This window comes from Chiloscyllium plagiosum, unplaced genomic scaffold (assembly GCF_037043375.1).
Source record: "Chiloscyllium plagiosum isolate Xiang-an unplaced genomic scaffold, Cpla_swu_hap1 HiC_scaffold_9, whole genome shotgun sequence".
NCBI classification, from domain to species: domain Eukaryota; kingdom Metazoa; phylum Chordata; class Chondrichthyes; order Orectolobiformes; family Hemiscylliidae; genus Chiloscyllium; species Chiloscyllium plagiosum.
Window position 1 is genome coordinate 37,927,262 of NW_028270147.1, and position 14,348 is coordinate 37,941,609.

The following is a 14,348-nucleotide window of genomic DNA, read 5'->3' on the forward strand; positions in this document are numbered from 1 at the left end:
GATCAGACCAAAGTAAATACATACAGCTCAGGGGGGAAATACCTCTTTTAACAAACTACAATGCAAATTAGACTGAAATCTGGTTATCACTGACTCAATTGAGGGAGAAGATGAGAAGTAGCCATGTAAGTCTCCTCTGGACCATTTATCTTAATAGCAAATTTCTTAACTTTAACTTGAAAATGTTTCAGCAATAACTGCATCCAGGAGGTAGAGGCAAAGAGGAAACTTGTTACCCTGAATGGAGATGCTTTGTCAAACATTCACTCAATTTGTGATTTCTCCTCAATGTTAAGTATTTTTAAGTGCTGAATATTAAGATATGAAATGCACAATATGCAAAATACAATGACAAAATCATAATTCTTACAGAGATGTGAATATTTTATAGTTTCCAGTCTATGTAATTAACCCCAGAATGAAAGAGATTTACACAAGTAGCTTCTTTAATATATATTTATCTTTTCTCCTAAACACTGAAAGAGTCAAGTAAACTGTTCATATAAGACTACAGATTACAGTCACTTGAAACAATATACACTATCAAGAAAATACTGTGTACACAATTATAGTTCTCATTTTGAGCTATTGGCACATTGGAAAGTAAAAACTTCCTTTGTTTTCTGGCACATACATCTAATCAGGAAAGCAAGGCGGTGCTCAACTTAAATCATACATTAAATACAGCATGAGTATTTTATATAGATAAAAGGCAGAGGTAGGAAGGAAGCACAGATTACAAATGTCTTTCCAATTACCTTTACTGAGTGAATGCTATTCGGAAAAGGTGAAAGAAAGGACGATTGCTAGGTGCGATGGAACACTTGATAGATTACAAATCTACATATTTACAGCTATAAATAGGTAAAAGGTTGAAAGGCTTGGTAATTGTGAGAAAGAGATAGAGGAAATGCATGCACAGAAAACAAACTGAACTGAGAATAATGAAAACATTTGGTGAACCAGAAATATGGTTCAATCCAGATCATTGCTTTTACTATAAAGGTGTGTGCTTGAGTGAGCTTCACTGAAGAGTGAGCATTGTTACCTAACCTTCACCACCCCCAAACCCTCTCACTAAATCAAGACATGTCAGAATGCTGTAAAATATGGAGGTGGTATAATATTGGTGTGACCCTTTATTTTACTCTGCTGTATGTCATGAGAAAAGTCACGTGGTGTTACTGTGATTCGGTTCAAGGTGTTGCTGTACTGTTCAAGGTCTGCAACAGCGTAAAAATCATCCAGAAAAAGATGTTGCTGTAGATGTATGTGCAAAAACTAGTGTAAAGGTTTTCAACATTATGTAGTAACAGGAGACATAAACTGAATTTTCTGCTCAGTGTTGTTATAATACAAGTGAAAACCCAATAAAATACACTTATTTAATTTTAGAATGTTTACTGCTGGCTTTGAAATAACACAGATTCGAAAATCTAAGTTTCAATGTCTCCAGTCTCTGTTGAATGAAGCAGCATTGGCACTGGTGAAAAAACTTACTTGGTTGGCAATTACTTTCACTGCTGCAGAAATTAAGCAAACCTTCAACTGACATATCTGTCAAATTTCACTGAGCCACTAGTTACTAAATACTCCCTTATGCAAACAAAATTTTATTGAATTAACCTTAATCATCCCACATGTTTTGCTTAGTTACCTGACAAATAAAGAAAAACATTTTTTAAGCTAGAATGAAATTTATCAATGAATGTTAATGCGAATTAATTAACAATATATCAATGTTATAATAGTTTAGAGTCATTGAGCTGGAAACTGTATACACTTAATTCACCTTGATTACCTTTAGACTGAAATACAAAGTGCAATTAACTCAACTATGTGAGAAAATACTTGTCCCTACTATTTGCTAAAGGAAGTCAGCAAAGTTTACCTACTGTTTTCTCAACATGAATTAAGAGCCAGTATATGCAACTCAGGGGTATAATTGAACACATAAATTAATTGTTTTGGTTGTAACTTGTAAACTATTTCCCATTAGATTATAAATGTGATTGAATATGTTGTATAGCCTGTAGGCAAAACAAACTATATTATAATGGCTTGAAAGGTGAGAGATTAATTGCACACTGTTCGGGTCTCCTCTAGATCAAAAAAGAGTGACTTGCATATATACGTGCTGTTCATGGCCTCAGGCTGTCACAAAGCACTTTACAACCAACAAAGTACTTTTGAAGTACAATGATGGCCTGAATGAACACTTGACCAAAGTAGTGCCATGGGATTTTTTTACACCCATCATACGGGAGGATGGGCCTTAGTTTAACGTCTTATTCAAAAGACAGTACATCCAACAATGTAGCATGACTTCAGTGCTACAGTGGAACATTAGCCTAGATTTTCTGCTTAAGTCTCTGGAGCAGGACCTGAACCCAGATTCTCTGACTCTTAGACTACAAATATCTTCAAATGCAGTTAATAAAATTCACAATATTAATTGGCTGATATCTCAATTATTTGGACTAGATTAAACTCCGTATTGAAAAGAAGAATAAGTTTAGATGATAAAAGAGCAACTTTAGGACAGAATGAAAAAGGGAAAGGGATAGAAAGGAGAATTAAGAGAGAGGCAATTAAATTTTCAACTTCATAATGGCAATACCTATTTTGTTATATTACATACTTCCATGTAATCAAGATTTCACATTATCAAGCAAATGCAATGGAATCTACATAAATGTGTATCACAGCCAAGCACAGAATCCCATCATGACCATTCCCATCATGCAAGCATTCCGATATAAACATAATTCTGTTCCAGAAACTGAAATCGAATGGAACATTTTTGTCTCTTTCCATTGTATGGAAATTCCCAATCTGATCAAAATTTGGATCTAAGCACGGCATCTCTTGGCAGAAACCCATTATGGGTTTGTTAGGTTCAGACTGGAATGCACACTGTACAATTTAAGCACTTAACACATAACTTGATACATCAATGCAACTGTACATCAGTTTCAACCAGCCAGCTTTGGCTTCAAGAAAATAAGGTGACCCATTCTGTTACAACTTGGTTTGTGGGACAATACAGGTACCAAAGCAGCAAAGGGATAAGTCACCTGCTTGTGCTGTTCTATCTCTCCTTACACTAAGCACTGCAGACTTATGAACATCTTCTCCCTTTTTTGTCAGATTATTTTAAAATTTTAGGTGCACATTTTAACTCCAAGCCTAAAATGGCACAAATTTCACCATGAGCCCATGAAAACAGCATTTGGAGATCCTGTAACAGGCAAAGGCCTCGGTTTACATATTCAAGTTTACTCCTGCCTTATTTCGACAGGCATGATGGGTGTCAAAAGGGGGCTGCCTCAGATATTCAACCAGTCCTATTATGTTAAAAAAGTACTTTGCTGCTCAAAGAAATTTCTTCTTTTCTCTACTTCTTCCAATCCAACAAGTGGGTCAAGGTTTGTGCTGAATTTGTAATTTTGCTTACTCGCACAAGTCCAACTTTGTTCAAGACTCATAAGGCAACAGAAGCAGTGCACCAATGCTTCAGACACTCTTAGCACCTGGTTTAAAAAGATATGTCAGGGAATCAAGGTGAGAAAATAATTGAAAAGTTGCTATATTTGGATGGTTCTCAACTTTGTATCAGGTTCTTATATCTGCTAGGATTTCCTGTATTGCAGCCTCCAATACCTAATTGGCCCTTTAATTCCAAAACTAATCTTTCAAAAAAAGAATTGGATACGTCTTGAAAAGCAATTACAGTCTGTTAAACAGCTACTGCCACCCAATAACCCAGCTCCAGAATCTCAGTGTCCTCTGCGCATGATAGAAGTACTGTCTAACAATTAAATGATTGGCTTAGTCTTGGGGGAATAGTCAGCTGGTAGCCCCTCAGATCGGGCCAATGTTTAATGTCTAATGTCTACAACTTTCGTGAACACATCACAATCTCTTAAAAACCTATGCAACTTTTTGATAACAACTGTTCTGAATTGGTTAATTCCCACTATGTATCAGATAAACAATAGGTTAAAGTATATCTTAAAATTGTACCGATAAATTTTGAAAGATGAGCATTTGACACATCAATAATATGTTCAAATTTTCCTATGTATTCATGCATGTCTGATACTGTGTTGGACATGCACACTGTACCGTTGGTTTACTCATGCTGACTCTCTTCTGCAGCAGTGCTGATAATGAAGAGTGCATCTGAGTGAGATACTGATAGACAAATCATCATAACAAACAAGAAAAGATATTTCAATGACAGATCACTTTTTGTGGATGGATAAAAACATCTAATGATCTACTTGTATCCAATAGCTGCAGCTGTACAACTGGTTTAGAGCTTCAGTAAAATTAACTTAAATATATGCACTATAACTTCTTTCTGTGTTTTCTGAAAAGCTTTCCTGGAAACTGCTTACTACGGGGGAAAAGTTTGTTCCAATTAACACATATATAAAATAATATATAGATATCAAAACATTAGAAACAGAGCCAATAAAATTACAAAGCTACCAAATACAGTGAACAGTGTAATTCGGATCTCTGATATAGTTTTGGCTTGGTAAACAGTAGGTTACTTTGAAAATGTGCTGTCACAATAAGATGGGCATTACCTTCAGCTTCTTCCTCAGATTGTTCTTTTGTGTTACTTAATAACTATTCTGATGTTGATAAAACACAGTGCTATGGTGTGGAGTAGACAAGCACAAACAGATGTTCAAAAGAAATGAGACCCAGAGAGAAAGAAAAACTATATTGAGACTGGGAAACATTTTGATCAGCTATAAGTTGTACTAACAGGCAAACAGTGTGTATATAAAGTACTACATTCCACAAAATGACAACAAACATAACCAATTTCTGAAAAAAAAATCAGGTTTAAATATTAAGTTATGAGATTCTATCGATAACTATAAAAAATGAAAAGAGAAAGAAAAACACACATACCTGAAAAAATCAATTAAGTTGTGTTGACTACTTGTCAAATTCCATAGATCAGATAAGAAATTAAAGGGAATGAACCTTTCGGCATAAGGAAAGGCTCTATTTCCCAAACCCACCCTCCTAACCCCAATTAATTGTCTTCTTTGATTTAAAAGGACTTTGACTACACATTAAGCTCCTGCGTTCTGGCAGAACCATTGCTGCCCTGTATGGTGAGGTTGTGTTCTATATTTTCTATTGGTATTTGCTCCTTCTCTCGCTCTTTATCTGGATTCAGTTGTTGAATTTCCAGACTGAACTCATACGATGAGCTGCCAACTGTTGCGTATCGATCAGTGCGGTGCTCTAATAAAGTTGGTCCCCAGTCCTTGCTTGGTTTATTTGCATTCTTCACACGCTGGGAAAGCAAGAAAGCAATAATGATGCTGAATGTCTATACTGAGCTGTACGAACTGATAGCAGAACACAGGAACTCTAATTACACATAACTAACTTACTAAGTTAGCTTAAACATGACCATTATTTAATACCAAGACAATTCTGCCATATCCAGTTTCTCCACTAATTCAATTAATGGAGAAAGAAATCTATTTCAAAGTAGAAATTTGACTCTGACCAGATACCAATTCATTGAGTAGTCATTAGTCGCTTTAGTCAGATCACAAGTGGCTAATTTATGCTATGGTTAGCAAAACTGTTTCTGAAAAATCATAAATGCCCTTATAAGAAGTCTTTTTAAATCAATTTAAAACAAAGTTAAAATGGTCTGTTTTATGATGCCACTGGTAGCAAGTCTGAGCAGTATGAAGTGCGGATGGTAACTCTATTTTCTGGCATTAGTCATAGTTGAGCTTATCCCCTCTTGGCCAGGTCACTCTGCAGCTAGTTGTAGCTGCTGGGCTGTTTCATGGTTCAAGTGGACACTTCAGCCTGCCCTTGTGGAAATATTTCTACCTTCAATAAGCCAATCAAATGGCTGCCAAATCTCAATCTCAACAGCCCTATTAGAAGAGGTGAACAATTGTGGGACTGCGGCAAATCCACAAAGTAGAGCTGTTTATAGAGCTCTTGTAAAGTGAAGTCCAGGGTCTTATTGGGATCAGGCGGTCAGGCTCTGGGAGGTGAATGGAGAATTGAGGGTGGGGGAGAAAGGGGGTCAGTAAATAGTGTTGGAGCAATGCTTGAGAGGGGGAGGGGAAAGAATAGCTCTTTAAAGAGGCAACATTTGGGCACAGAGTGCTTGACGAGAAAGACCATGCCTTCACCTTGCAAATTGGCTCCCTGATTTCATCAGACAACGTCACCACTTGGTGCCAGACTCCCCTGCCAAAGGTAAAATCTAAATGGTGATTTGAGGAAAGCCTTAAGTGACCATTAATCGGTTACTTAAGGACCTCAAATAGCCCACTGGTCACTCAGTCACCTGATGCCTGCCCCACTATAAGTAAAATATTTATGAAATCAGGTACCCGATTGGCACAGCATTGCTGCTATGGTGCTTAATTTTATTAACCAAGTCTAAGCTTTCAGTTGAACCAAATGCTTGTATTATAACAGTTAGACTCTAAGGTAACTTTATTACAGGAATATTAACCACCTGCAAACCACGTAGATACTAATAATAATTTTAATGGAGGAAAAAAACCTCAAATTTTATTTATTCTTCCTCCTTTTTTCACATTACGTATTTCTCCTAGTTGTATTATTTAGCTTGTTCCTTCTCAGCAGCATTACAAACTATAATATTTCCATTTTATCTTCAGGACCACATTCAGTTTACTTGAAATAAACACATGTTCTGGATGTAGGTTGCTCGCTGAGCTGGAAGGTTCGTTTTCAGATGTTTTGTCACCATACTAGGTAACATCATCAGTGTGCCTCCGGAAGAAGCCATGGTGGTATGGTCCGCTTTTTATTTGTATGTTTAGGTTTCTGTGAGTTGGTGATGCCATTTCCAGTAGTGATGTCAGTTCCTGTGGTGATGTCATTGCCTGTTGTTTTTCTCAGGGGGTGGTAAATAGGATTCAAGTCAATGTGATTGTTGATAGAGTTCTGGTTGGAATGTCATGCTTCTAGGAATTCTCGCTCGTGTCTCTGTTTGGCTTGTCCTAGAATGGATATGCTATCCCAGAAGCATGACATTAACCGGAACTCTATCAACAAACACATTTACTTAGATTCCATTTCCCACCCCCTGAGAAAAAGAACAGGAAATGACATCACCACAGGAACTGACATCACCACAGGAAATGGCGTCACCAACCCAAGGAAACCTAAACACATGAATAAAAAGTGGGTCATACCATCAGTGCTTCATCCAGTGGTTCACTGATGATCTTACCTAGTATGGTGGCAAAACATCTAAAAATGAACTTTCAAGCTCAATAAACCTACATCCAGAACCTCAACCTGAGCTACAAATCTTCTCAAAACTCATAAGCGCATGTATTTATATAGTGCCTTTCATGACCTCAGGTTGGCCCAAAGTTTTAGAATTAGATTTTATTGTCATGTGTACTCAATTACAGGAGCACAGTGTACAATTTTGCTTTACAGCCAATTTAATAGCTTTTTTAAAAAAAAAACTTGTTGTTATATAGGAAATATGGTTGAGCAGTGAAAGTAATTGATAATAACCAGATCACATTTTTGTTGATATTGATTCAGGAGCAAGAATTGGCCAGGAAACTAAATTAACTCCCTTCTCTGCTTGAAAAGTATTGGCACAGAATTTTTTCTGCTGACCCAAGTGGGGAGGCTGAGCCTCAGTTTGACATCTCAATGAAAAATGCCACCTCTGACAGCACTACACCCCATTGGGACTGCACTGGAGTGCCAGCCTAGTGCTTTGTGCTTAAGTGCTGAATTAATTCTTGAATCAACAACAATCTGACTCAGTGGTGAGAATGGTACCAGCCAAGTCATGACTGCCATCTATGGGTGTTAAGAATTTGAAGTGATGCAGACAATGAAGAATAGGATCATACAGTTAATCTCTAATATCACAGAGTTGAGATACAGAGGAGTTTACAAACACTGAGATGTTTTCATTTGGAAAGGAGGCAACATCATTTATTAAATGGTAGGAGTAAAGTTTGTTGATTTTTACTTCGAAGAATAACAAAATACTAGAACCAAAGTTAGAATTGTTGAAAGGAATCTTTAAAAGCCATGTCAGGCATCAACTAAAAGCTGCTTTGATTTATTTTGTTTTTTCTATTCATCATTTAAGCTACCATTGTGGCTTTCATTTAACTTTCTCAAATTAACATTGCTTGTCACTTCCTCTTGGCATACATAATACAATCAATTTGTTATCTTGTCCACTCACCTCCCAAAATGTGGATCCTTCGGACACACATATCTTCCAGATGGCATAAATGGGTATACAGATTACTGAGGACAAAGCCATCAAGAAACCAAGAATGATAGCCCAGGATGGGTAGATGTAGTCATTGTAACTGATGGGTTTATACTGGACCACAGTGAAGATCAGTATGAACTGGAAAAATCAAACAAATGTATAAATGAGTTCACTCAAATCTATTGATTTCATTTACTTAACGGTAATTGTGATAAAAGCAAATTCAACTTAAAATTTTAAGTTTCTCAGGGTGAGAATTTTTTTCTTATTCACTAAAATAAGATCAAGTCAGTCCTGGAACAAGATCTCTCCCAAAAGTAATTTTTTAATGAAAATGTTATAGACTTTACACAGTCACTGCAATGTTCTTTCTTGCATTCACTACTTGAAAGGATATGTTTAAAAGCAACTTATTGTTGGGCAAATCCTAAATCTGTTTGTTGCCTTGGGTAGTGGTAAAGAAAGATCCTAATAAAAGAAATACATAGCAGGATCAGCCTTTTATTGGTCGACTGAACTTGCTGTTAGTATGAACTGGTGATGCACAGTCATAAAGGGAAAGCTATACTGATGTAGTAATGTAGCATATTGTCATCCCTGCACATAGTACAACACAGCAGTGTCCTAAATCATTAATGCTTCCTTATGTTAGTCCCTGATATGGCTGTGGTATGAAGAGAGACAGTTCACAGGAAACTGCAGACAGAGGAAGGAGGAAGTGGACCACTTCGGCTCTTTCCAAAGTGGCCATTTCAAATCCCACCTAATCTAGAGGTGGGTTATAATATCTGAACAGGCTGATGTGAAAATATCTAAGAACATTATTGAAGAGATGTGATTGCACTGGAGAGACAGCAGAGGAGGTTTACCTGTGCTGGAGTGTTTTTGTTATGAAAGGAGATTGGGATAGACTGAGTTTATTTTCCTTGGAGCAGAGGAGAAGGGTAAATGATTGAAATGTATAAAATTATGAGGGCATAAACAGGGTAGTTGGAAGAAACGTCCCCTTTGTTGGAGGGTTAAATGACCAAGGCTCATAGATTTAAGGTAAGGAGCAGGAGGTTTAGAGGGATTGTAAGAAAAAACATTTTCACTCAGACGGTGGTGGGAATCTGGAACACTTTGCCCATAAGGGTGGTAAAGGTAGAAACCCTCAACATTGAAGAAATATTTAAATATGCACTAGAGGGTGCTGTGTATGGAATGAGCTGCCATAGGAAGTGGTGGAGGCTAGTACAATTGGAACATTTAAAAGGCTGGGTATAAGAAAACGAAGGGTTCTGAGGGATATGGGCCGGTTGCTGGCAGGTGGGACTAGATTGGGTTGGGGATATCTAGGCGAAGGGCCTTTGCCCCAAACGCTGATTTTCCTGCTCCTCGGATGCTGCTTGACCTGCTGTGCTTTTCCAGCACCACTCTAATCTAGACTCTGGTTTGGGATATCTGGTCAGCATGGACAAGTTGGACTGAAGGGTCTGTTTCCGTGCTGTACATCTCTATGACTCTAATGAAGCAGGCAGAGGCCAGAAACAGTCATCAGAACATGGGGGGTGGTGTGATGTAGTGAAATATTAAAACCAAGGAAGACAAGGAATTGTTCAGTTTTTCTCATTTGTGGGATGTAGGCATCATTGGCTGGCCAGCATTAATCACCCATACCTTGTTGCCCTTGAGAAGGTTGTGGTGAGCTGCCTTCTTGAACAGCTGCAGCAGCTGAGCAATAACAGAATTCCTCTTGTTAATTTTCACATAAGAATCCCCCTTAATAAATGTAATCTTAATAAATAGCATAAAAGCAAAAGAGAAAGCATATAAAGTCGCAAAGAACAGTGGTAAACCAGAGGATTGGGAAGTTTATAAAGATCTTCAGAGGGCAACAAAAAAAGAAATAAGGAGGGAGAAGATTAAGTATTAGGGCAAGCTAGCCAGTAATATAAAGGAAGACTTTCAGAGTTTCCTTTGATATATAAAGGGCAAAAGAGAGGCAAGAGTGGACATTTGGCCACTGGAAAATAACACAGGAGGGATAGTAGTGGGGAACAAAGAAATGGCTGAGGAGCTGAATAATTACTTTTCATCAGTCTTCACAATGGAAGACATGAGTAATTTCCCAAAAATTTAAGAGAGTGAGGGGTCAGAGCTGAGTATGGTGGCCATCACCAGCGAGAAGGTGCTAGAAAAACTGAATAACTGGAAGGTAGATAAATCACCTGGACCTGATGGACTACACCCCAGGGTTCTAAGGGTGATAGCTGAAGAGATAGTAGAGGCATTAGTGGTAAGCTTTCAGGAATCACTACAATCGGAAAACTACTAAAGTAACACCCCTGTTAAAAAGGGAGTAAAGCAGAAAACGGAAAATTATAGATCAATTAACCTAACCTCGGTCATGGGTAAGATTCTGGAATCCATTGTGAAGGATGAGCTTTCTGAAAGGAAGTGTATGGTAAAATAGGGCAGAGCCAGCATGGTTTCATCAAGAGGAGGTCATGCCTGAAAAATCTGCTAGAATTCTTTGAGGAAGTAATGAGCACATTAGATGAAGGAGAAACAATGGATGCTATCTACCTTGATTTCAAAAAGGTCTTTGACAAGGAGGCTACTGAGTAAGATAAGGGCCCATGGTGTTAGAGGCAAGGTGCGAGCATGGATAGAAGCCTGGGGGATAAAAGGGTCCTTCTCATGGTGGCAGCCGAAGACAAGTGGTGCTCTGCAAGGCTCAGTGTTTGGACCACAACTTTTCACTTCATACATTAACTATGTAGATGAAGGAACTGAGGGTATTCTGGCTAAGTTTACAGATGGTACAAAAGTAGGTAGAGGGTCAGGTAGCATTAAGGAGGCAGGGATGCTGCAGATGGATTTGGACAGATTAGGAGAGTGGGCAAAGAAGGAGCAGATGGAGTACAATGTGGGAAAATGTGAGGTAATGCACCTCGGTAGGAAGGTTAGAGGCATGGACTATTTTCTAAATGGGGAGAACATTCATAAGTCTGAAATGTAAAGAGACTCGGAAGTTCTAGTCCAGGATTCTCCCAAGGTAGACATATAGGTTGAGTCAGTAGTTAGGAAGGCAAATGCAATGATGGTATTTATTTTGACAGGACTTGACTATAAAAACAGTGATGTACTTCCGAGGCTATATAAGGCTCTCATCAGGCTACATTTGGAGTACTGTGTGCAGTTTTAGGCTCCATAGCTCAGGAAGGACCGACTGGCCCTGAAGCGTTTTCAGAGAAGATTCATGAGATTGGTCCCGGGAATGAACAGCTTAATATATAAAGCGTGTTTGAGGACTCTGGGTCTGTACCTGATGGAGTTTAGAAGGATAAGGGGGGGTAACTAATTGAAATGTACAGAATACTAAATGGCCTGGGCAGAGTGAATGTTGGGAAGATGTTTCTATTGGTAGGAGAGACTAGAACCCGAGAAGAAAGTGAGGACTGCAGATACTGGAGATCAGAGCTTAAAAATGTGTTGCTGGAAAAGCACAGCAGGTCAGGCAGCCAAAGGAGCAGGAGAATCGATGTTTCGGGCATCAGCCCTTCTTCAGGAATGAGGAGGGTGTGCCAAGCTCCTTTGATGCTGCCTGACCTGCTGTGCTTTTCCAGCAACACATTTTTAGAACCTGAGGACACAGCCTCAGAGTAAAAGGAAGACCTTTTAGAACAGAGATAAGGAGAAACGTCTTCAGCCAGACAGTGGTGAATCTGTGGAATTCACTGCTATAGAAGGCTGTGGAAGCCAGGTCATTGAGTATATTTAAAATGTACATAGATATCTTCTTTATTGTACAGGGGATTAAGTGTTATGAGGAGAAAGTGGTAGAATGGGGTTGAGAAACTTATCAGCCATGATTGAATGGCGGAGTAGACTTGATGGGCTGAATGGCCTAATTTCTGTTCCTATCGTCTTATATAGGAACTGTCTACAAACTACAGTGAGGTCATTAAACAGTTGTTATTCCACATATTTAAGGTCAATTTTAGATATAATAAGATTAGGAAAAGCTGTAGTTTCCACTCCAATATCCAATGTCAGTATCATGGATTTGTAAACTGGGTATATATAATGGAGGTCAAAACATATCTGGGGTCAAACGTTTCCTACTCCATCTCAATAATATACTCCAGTCATCTACCATGGAATAGGTAACTCTTGCCTCCACTGCATTACAACTACATTTTTCAGTTCCTAAACCAATCATCCATTTGGGTAGTTATCTAAATAATGCCAATTATTGAAAATTCTGTCCATTTCTGTTTTTATGGAGGTTCCAAATTTACACATAAATTTGTGAAGTAAGGAGGCAACTATGTGGGACCTCATTTCAGCACATGATTCATTTCTTCTTATATCCTCAAAGGCTTTAAAGAAAAAAACCTGTTCTCTTGAGTCTGGATATAGAATCCATGCTTTGGAAGTGAAAGGACAGGACTGTAAACTCAAAGCATTTAAAACCAATATCATTTCTAAGTGAAAATATGAGGAAGTACTTCACACTGGCTCTGAAAACATTTCTTAAAAATATAACAATTACTTACAAATATAATGCTGGGTGACACAAAACGCCAACAGACTTGAAAGAAGATTGGAGGTGGAAAGCCAAGCATCATCTGAACATCCTTGAAATAGTTATGATGTCCTGAAACAAGAGATTTAATAGTCTTTTTCTTTATGTTATATTTGCATCATCAGTCAATGAAAGCAAAAAATGCATTAAATTCCATCCTAAAACTTGTGAAGGATAAATTTGTAAGCAACTATGCTAATAATTTTTGTGTCTGCTTTCAAAATTGAACTCTAATAAAACAAAAATCCAATTTGAATCTGGAATATCTCTGTGCTTGCATGTCAATTGAGTCTGCTTTCTGAAGTTCACTGATTGTAACTTGGACACCGACTAAATATAAAATTGATGAGTAATCAGCACAGTCTGTCAGATTTTCTTCATCTTTCTCTCACAGACGCACAGATAGACAATCACTTTTCTTAAGAAGGCACAACATAATTTTACCGAAATAAGTAAACTTCCAATCCTCCAATTTTTGTTTCCCAACCAGATTTTTGTTGGATGCTATCACTTTGCTGCTTTAAGTGCTACAGGAACAAAAGCAGATGGCATATTTTGTGGAGAGCAGGCAGTGTTACTGTTTCAGGTCCAGCGACCCTTCTTTAGAACCTTCCCTGTTCTGAAAAAGGGACACTGGACCTGAAACATTAACTCTGCTTCTCTCCATAGATGCTGCCAGACCTGTTGTGATTTTCTAGCAATTTCTGTTTTTGTTTCCGATTTCCAGCATCTGCAATTCTTTAGTTGCAATTCTTTGGTAAGTGGCTACAGGACTGATAATGTGTTGCTGGAAAAGCGCAACAGGTCAGGCAGCATCCAAGGAGCAGGAGAATGGACGTTTCAGGCATGAGCCCTTCTTCAGAAATGAGGAAAGTGTGTCCAGCAGGCTAAGATAAAATGTAGGGAGGAGGGACTTGGGGGAGGGGCATTAGAAATGCGATAGGTGGAAGGAGGTTAAGGTGAGGGTGATAGGCCGGAGTGGGGGTGGGGGTGGAGAAGTCAGGAAGAAGATTGCAGGTTAGGAAGGTGGTGCTGAGTTCGAGAGTTGGGACTGAGACAAGGTGGGGGGAGGGGAAATGAGGAAACTGGAGAAATCTGAGTTCATCCCTTGTGGTTGGAGGGTTCCTAGGTGGAAGATGAAGCGCTCTTCCTCCAGCCGTCGTGTTGCTATGGTCTGGCGATGGAGGAGTCCAAGGACCTGCATGTCCTTGGTGGAGTGGGAGGGGGAGTTGAAGTATTGAGCCACGGGGTGGTTGGGTTGTTTGGTTCAGGTGTCCCAGAGGTGTTCTCTGAAACGTTCCGCAAGTAGGCGGCCTGTTTCCCCAATATAGAGGAGGCCACATCGGGTGCAGTGGATGCAGTAAATGGTGTGTGTGGAGGTGCAGGTGAATTTGTGGCGGATATGGAAGGATGCCTTGGGGCCTTGGAGGGAAGTAAGGGGGGAGGTGTGGGTGCAAGTTTTGCATTTCTTGCGGTTGCAGG

The 14,348-nt window shown here is 38.8% G+C and overlaps 1 protein-coding gene across 2 annotated transcripts in view; it reads right to left on the reverse strand.

Annotated features, from left to right (window-relative positions):
* Positions 1–441: 441 nt before the first annotated feature.
* slc6a9 (solute carrier family 6 member 9) overlaps positions 442–14,348 on the reverse strand; it is a 244,093-nt gene continuing 230,186 nt past the window's right edge. For both annotated transcript variants that reach the window (XM_087990556.1, XM_043699069.2), the window contains 3 exons: positions 12,838–12,938; positions 8,261–8,431; positions 442–5,326 (listed from right to left, as the gene is read on the reverse strand). In XM_087990556.1, the coding sequence (XP_087846682.1) occupies positions 5,093–5,326; positions 8,261–8,431; positions 12,838–12,938 (506 nt within the window). In that variant the 3' untranslated portion in view covers positions 442–5,092. The remainder of the gene's footprint in view (positions 5,327–8,260; positions 8,432–12,837; positions 12,939–14,348) is intronic.